The sequence below is a fragment of the Octodon degus genome, unplaced genomic scaffold (assembly GCF_000260255.1).
Source record: "Octodon degus isolate 3935 unplaced genomic scaffold, OctDeg1.0 scaffold00149, whole genome shotgun sequence".
Taxonomy (NCBI): domain Eukaryota; kingdom Metazoa; phylum Chordata; class Mammalia; order Rodentia; family Octodontidae; genus Octodon; species Octodon degus.
The window spans coordinates 1,655,585-1,663,208 of record NW_004524725.1 but is presented as its reverse complement, the minus strand read 5'-3'; the positions used below and the strand labels follow the sequence as shown (position 1 = coordinate 1,663,208).

General features: G+C 42.7%; 1 protein-coding gene across 6 annotated transcripts in view; it reads right to left on the bottom strand.

Moving 5' to 3' along the window:
* Nucleotides 1-7,624, bottom strand: part of Drosha (drosha ribonuclease III) — a 133,874-nt gene that overhangs the window by 104,696 nt on the left and 21,554 nt on the right. For all 6 annotated transcript variants that reach the window (XM_004642293.2, XM_023702367.1, XM_004642294.3 and 3 more), the window contains 3 exons: nucleotides 5,717-5,858; nucleotides 3,928-4,082; nucleotides 807-887 (listed from right to left, as the gene is read on the bottom strand). In XM_004642293.2, the coding sequence (XP_004642350.1) occupies nucleotides 807-887; nucleotides 3,928-4,082; nucleotides 5,717-5,858 (378 nt within the window). The remainder of the gene's footprint in view (nucleotides 1-806; nucleotides 888-3,927; nucleotides 4,083-5,716; nucleotides 5,859-7,624) is intronic.

Here is a 7,624-nt window from a genome sequence, read left to right as displayed (position 1 = left end):
GAGTTTTTAGCACAAGTGAAGCACTTAACATACACTATGTATAAATATAACACCTTGAATGATACAGAGATCACTCTAGGATTAATACAAATTGCTTTAAAACTGAACGATAACACATGGGAAAACAAAGGGAACAAATAGAAGGGGGAAGTTACAGAAGACTCTATGATGTAAAAGGCTTCAGTGTCCCTGCTAAGTGCGGGGCTGGAGGACACACGGTGCAAGGGTTACTCACAGGTTGGCAGAAACAACAGACTCACAGAGAGAGCTTCCAACAAGCGCTGTGGTGAAAGAGAAGCAGCACAGGGCCAGGGATACAGCTCAGCGGCACAAGTGCCTGCCTGCCTAGCAAGTGCGAGGTCCTGAGCTTGATCCCCAGTACCAAAAGAAAACAAAGAGAAGCAGCGACAGATAGCAAAGGGGTACCGACCACGAGGAAGAGACATGAGCCTCAGAGCACTTGGATAAAAGCATTTCTCTAAGGTAACTGATAATCGTTTATGATAAAAACATGAAAAAATACCAAAAGGTACACACTTTTAGAATACTTAAAATAATAAAACACCTATCATATACAGAATGCCTAATTTAAACAGTGAGCCTTTCAAACCTTTTTAGTGCTTAATTACTTTCCCCTCTACCCCAAAGCCCAAATACTTCTGTTCTATAATCATCAGTCACAGAGACTATCGGCGAATACGAAAAGGTTGTTCTGATGGCACTACTTCATACGAAGAGAGCAGCGACACCTTCTCCTTCCGGGTTTTCAGTACCTACACATGCCATGACCCACACATGCCAGTTACCTCTTCTCCAGGATAAATGCTGTGCCGAATTCCCGTGCGCCGTGCTTTTGCGCTGCATTTGCAGAGTGGCCCGTCATTCATCTGTCAGAAACAAAACGTAACTCGTTTTCATCAAGGGCAAATCCACAGCGCGCACAGTGAGGCATCGGGAACCGTGGGCTTTCAGGTGAGCACCGAACCTCTGCAGAGGCTGTCACAGTGGAAAGATTAAACAGATGTTCCAAAACCAACACAGACGCCAAGTGTCGATACCGCCTGACCAAGGGACACTGGGACAACGCAGGATTCCCAAGCTACTTGGGCAGCCAGGCAGGAAATACCCAGGCCAACACAGCTTGACCCCATCTTCTCCTGCCTCACTTCAGGACACTGCTTTCTTCTTTCTTACTTCAAGAAAAATGACTCTTTCTCAAAACAAATAAACAAACGAACAAAAAAAACTTTATATCCTGGAGGAACATACAGAATGCTTTGAAGGTGACCTACAGTGTAACTGTTTTAAACAAGAAAAAGCTTAAGTAACTCTGAAGCAGAGAGAAAACACCACATACTAGAGTCACAAAAACGTTCCACATTAGTTGGGCTAGAGTGAGTCATCTTTCACCTGAATTCATTTTACTGGCTCAAATTCTAGCCAAATGACTCAAGAAGTGGTCACTCGTGAGCGCTTCTTACGCCAAAGGTGACTTCTAATCAGCAGGGGATGAATAGCACAGGATCCATGTACTAAAGAAAATCTGGCCTACATAGGAGAACAAATGATGTGCTTACTACTCTTTTTTTTTTTTTTTTTTTTTTTTTTGCAGAACCAGGGATTGAACTCAGGACCCTGCGCTTGCCAGGGAAGCGCTTATTCTACTGAGCCATCTCCCCAGCCCCTAGTACTAATTTGAAAGAAAAGGAACATCCATTTAGGTGGATGTCCCACTCGGACTGCTGTGGAAAAGCTTCAGAGATGAAAAGCGAAGGGCTGGACAGGATGGGAAGAGAAGACACCGCATACAAGACACAGCAGCATGCACAAGAGAAGAGTGAAGACAGGAACCTCCCCACATCCCAGCAACAGCAGACCGCAATACATGGGACAGGTCATTATGAGAGCAGAAGACCAACCAGGGAGAACAGAAATCAAAATCCAAAGGGCCCCAAATGCCATTTTATGAGTTTATCCAATATAAATGTACAAAACAGATTTTTAATGTTCTTCCATAAGTCATACAGCACAACAACTATTTACACTGTATTTTGTAATTCACTGTGCCAAATTGGAATAGAAATGAAAGTATCTCAGTAAGGCTGAGAAGGAATATTAAAGTGAAAAGCCTTAACTTTCTTTACCCTTTGGGAAATCTAAAGCTCCAGGTAGTAGAGCAGGGACCTAACACTGTGCTCTAAAAATTATTGTTAAAATGTTACCTAAAGTAACAGCTGGCAAACAATAGATGTAATAAGATTTCACTGAAAATCACAACACAATGCTGGTCATAACTTGCGAAGAAAACTACAGAATCTGCTTAGTGCTCACTGACTCCAGGGGAGCAGTCAGACACCCTCCATTCCTGCCTTTGAGCAGGGTCCAGGCTTCCATGACCATCAGCCCTTCGCAAGCCTTAGCCGCACAGAAGACACAAATCTCAAATACAACAGACAAAACAGTGAGGCAGTACAGCAGCCTTGGGAGAGGTAGGAAAATCTCTGAGACAGGACGCCACAGGCATCAAGGTGGATGCTTCTGGCCAGACGAAGCAGTAGCCAATTAAAAAGCTCGCTTGTGGGGAAGAGTATCATTTAGGGGAGACGAAAACACTCTGAAATAGATTGTGATATTGGCTGTACAGCCCTGTGAATAAAAAGAACCTTGGATTGTGTAATTGTGTATAAACTGTATTACATGAATTACAACTCAACAAAGCTGCTCAAAAAGAAAGCCAGATGTCATCGCAATTCTGTAAACATTTCTGCTCAGTTCCAAAGCACTACAATGCTTCTGTCAGTCATTCTAATCATATTAATCCTCTAAAAACATTTATTTTTCCTACTAGGAATTGAACTCAGGACCCTGCACTTGTCAACCAAGTGCTAGTGCCACTGAGCTATACCCCTAGCCCTACCAAAAACTCTTGACAGCTATGATTTAACAAAAGATAGGAAAAGAGTGTTCTGATTAATAGAAAGGGATGAATTTATTTACAAAATATAAATTTAAATTACTTATAAATCATATAGAGGTACATGTTTTGTTTAATAACTATATGCATTAATGATGCTATTTTGTATGTATTGTATTAAGACAAATGTTTTATAAAGATGCTACTTTGTGTTTTATGTATTACTTTCAAATTAAATAGAAATTAAAAATATGGGCTGGCCAGATAGCTCAGCGGACTAAAGTGCCTGCTTAGGCCGACACAGGGGCCAGGGGTTCGATGCCCCAGCCTGCTATGCTGCCCCCCACCCCCCGGCGCGCTGAGACTGCGATGGAGACTGGGCGTGGTAACACGCGCCTGTAATCCCAGCACTTGGGAGGCTGTAAACAGGAGGATCACTACAAGTCAGATCTGTGTAGTGAGACCCTGTAGGCCCTGTAGACCCTTTACTAAACAGAAAAAAATAAAATAAAAAAAGAATAACGAACAAAATAAAATGGTCTGGCTATTATATAATTAGCTCAAATATGCCTAACAAGGAAGAGATCCTATAAGGACTTAAAAGACTTCTACAAACTAAAAACAACGAAATTTTATAAGACTATCTTCATTATTTTACAGCAAGACACTTTCCAGGTGAACTGACTTTGAAAGATCCTACTAATTCTCTCTCCCTTCCCCTACCACTTGCCTCCGTTCTTCTACTGCAAGTTTAATGAGGCAGAACCACTATCCTGCTCCCCAACACAGAATTTAAAAACATGGGCAGCTGTGATTCGAAGTGTAGCTGCTCTGGTGCTTTGACTTGAGAGGTCAATGCTGAAGCTGAAAAGAAATAAGCTCTGAAAGAGTGCATGGGCCTGAGAGCAGACTCCCACTTCAACACCAGCCAGCGCGCGCCTTCTGCACCCAAAGCCATTGATGTGATGAGTAGGTTTACACCTTCCACAGCAAGAGCATAAAAACACACGTACCTGGCCTGGGTCATTGTACCAAAGTTCATCGTGAAGCCGGTCTGGGTGGGCCTTTTTGCGTTTAATCTCTGCAATGACGTCAAACACCTCTGAGTCTGAGCTGCTAGAACAGGTGCTGTCCTCGTCGGACTCACACTCAGATTCACTGGAGCTCTCTAACAGAGGGTGGGGAAAAAGCACGATAGAAGCCGGAAAGATTAACGGAACGGTTTTCTGTGGGGACTTTCAAATGACTTGAACTTCTAACTGTAAGGAGAGTCATTTAAATATCCATTAAACTTTGAGGGCAGCTTACTTTACCCAAACACCCAGAAAATACAGTTTTCTATTTATTTTATTTTATTTCATTTTAATTTTGTGCAGGGTCTCACTACGCAGCTTGGACTCATAGTGATCCTCCTGTTTTCAGCCTCCCCAGCGCTGGGATTACAGATGCACACCACCATACCCAGCCTCATGGCAATACAGTTTTATAGCCCATAATGCAAAGCCATAATCTAGTTAGAGAAACAAAAATTTTCACAGAGAAAATAAGGACTAACAAGCAACGCAGACAAAAGAACACTGTAGTTGTTCTTTAATTTCACACTTTAAAAGCCATTGCATGTAGCCAGGCACAGTAGAGCAGAACTATAGTCTCAGCACTCTTAAAGGCTGAGGACCATGTTCAAGGCCAGCCTTGGCAACTGAGCAAGCCTGTCACATAATAAATAAAAGAGCTATTGATATAGTTAGTACTTGCCTGGCCATGCACAAGGTCCTTGGTTCAATTCTGAGAACCAGAATAAAGAAAGAAGCAAAGAAGGACACTGAGGTAACAGGGAAAGAGGCTGGTGAGGAGGGAAAAGAAAAAGAAAAGAGCACCACAGGGCAGTCAGAGCGAAGACCAGAGGTGAACTACGCTGGAGCAAGGGCTCTCCCAGAAAGTACTGAGAAGTGATGGGCGTCGTGCTGAGGGAGATGAACGTGACATTAAAAGTCGATGCTCAAGTTTTTGTCTTCTTTTTTTTTTTTTTTTACCAATTTTGCCTGCATCTGTTAATTAAAACACTAATTTGAAGGCAATACGCAATATGACAACCATTGATGAATTCCTATCATCACAGTGGCTGCCAGTTTCCAGCTTTAAGAGGGACACTGGGCTCTGGTCCTTCCGCCTCTGCACTGGACAGCTGCACATTGGATATACTTGGTTGCAAGCCTCGCAAACAAGATCTCTGGGAAGCATATTTTACAACTTGTTTTTGTTTTACACTTGAAAAGTCTGGTTTTTACTGACCCTTTCACTAAATATAATTAAGGAAAAATATGGTCAAAACAAAGGATGTACCATTGCTGATTTTTGCAACTCTAAGGGCAATAAATATTTAAATGGCAATGGAATACCCATCTCTGACAAAACTAAAAAAAGGGGACTACAAAGGAAGGACCATTTTGTATCTCTATACACAAAATAGTTAGGCTATACAGTGACTTTCTCTTAATTCAGTGAGAAGAAAGATTTGTACTAATAGTGTTTGGACAGGATATACTGTCTGCATCTTGTACTACTAATAACCACTATGAAGACAACAATATGCAATGTACTAATTATTGAAACTGTCCTATTAATCAATTTTGAAACTCTTTGCTATTTGTTTCTCAATAAAATTAATTAAAAAAAAAATAGGAACTCAAAAAGAGTGAAAAAGATGACGTTTTAATTTGTGACTCTGAATCATATATTGCAAGAAGCCAGGATTAAGCAATGACCAAGGAGCAGAGAATCTCTCTCCTGCCCACTGCTCACCTGAATCTTCATCTAGTCTCGTCTTTGGAGGTTCCCAGGGAGGCCTGGCTGCCTTGGCCTTGCCTTGGCGGCTCCCCAGCTCTTCCTCAAATTTGTCGTACAAGTCTCGGAGTCTGCTGGTTCCAACGACAGTAGAGTCTCCCTTTTCAAAGCCAAAAATCAATGTGAAGAAATAGATTAATAATGACCACATCAAAGATGCAGAAGACATCATAAATAATAGAAGAATTTTTAATAGCAAATTGCCATTTTCAACCCCTAATTAAATCAATATCCTTTTAAAAATGCCCAGCGTACCTCTGGATCACACACACACCTGTATGTCTAAAAAGTCTTTAGGAAAATTACGTACGAGCCACATCTGGATACATTAGAGCTATCCATCTATGCCCTTTTGATAAGACATTAACAACAAAGGCAGGACCCCAAGAGCAAAAGAAATACACACACTCACAATCAGAGGACCTGTAACACATTCCTAAAGGAATTCTCCACTTCTGCCCACCAGCCACTCTCACTCTGGGGGGAAAAGCACTTTTTAAGTGCCTAGACACTCTCATTTGGTAACCTCTAAATGTAAAAACCAGACCTTTCAAGTGTAAAAGTAAAATTAAGGCAAGTCATAAAATCTGCTACCCACAAGAGATAATTGCCTTTCCTTAGGCCCATCTTCGGGAATGAGACAGGTAATGCCACGATAGCTCTGACATTCTTACCTCCTTCTCAGCACCACAGATGACAAAGCTCAAAGGCAGATGTCAGGCTGCCAGGCTTATCAGCCTCCATTCTGCACCAGAATTTTAATGTACCCTTAACAACATAAGGAAAAAACCAGCTATGCCTGTTTAAGCTCAAAACATCAAGGTCTTCAACTTTCTCGCTTTAAGAATACCACCTACGGCAGTCATCTTGTCCTTCCTAGCTAACAAAACCATGATTTCTTGCAGACCCTGGCAGAGAACTCCTGGACTGAGCTACCACCCTCCTCCCAAAGACATCTGCATTCTAATTCCCAGAAAATACACATTATTTTATATGGCACAAAGGATGTGAGGTAAGATTAAGGCTACAGAATTTGAGGTAGGGAAGTCATCCTGGATTGTCTGAGGTGATCCTTAAAAGCAGAGAACAGGGCCAGGGAGATGGCTCAGTGGAATAAGCACTTCCCTGGCAAGCGCAAGGGCCCGAGTTCAATCCCCAGTTCTGCAAAAAAAAAAAGCAGAGAACATTTGACAACCAAGGTCAAAGATATAAGAGAAGAGGCAGGAGACATGCGAAGCGTGAAAGGGACCCGAGCAGTCATTGCTGGCCTTCAGGATGGAAAAGGGGGCCACAACCAAGGAACGCAGGCGAATTCCAGGAGGCGGAAAGACTTAGCAAACAGTAAGACAAAAAAACGTGGATTCCAGCCATCTGCCAGCAACTCTGTCAACAACTCAAAGGAACAACAACTCAGTTCCTCCAGAGCTCCAGAAAGGAGCACAGCCCGTCTGACATCTTGATTTAGCCAGTGAGACCCAAGTCAGACTTCTGACCTCCAGAGCTGTGAAATGATGCATGAGTTTCTTGTGGCCACACAGTTTGGAGACTTTGTTTTGGTAGAAGAAATAAGTCTTTGTGGTTGGTGTGTGACATGTTTTGGGCAAAGAATGGAAGGAGGGTATAGGCAAGATGCTAGCGATGCTCCTGCACACTGTGTGCACACACAGGCTTGCAGGGATGCGACGCCCAAGCACGCTGCATCATCCTGCAGCTGCAGAGGACGCTGGAGAACATGGCAGAGCTGAGCACGCTGGTGCACGCCCACAACCCCAGCTTCCTGGGAAGCTGGGCACGAGGCTCACAAGTTCAAGTTTAATCTGGGCAACTCAGCAAAACGCTATTTTAAAATAAAAACTAAAAATGGGC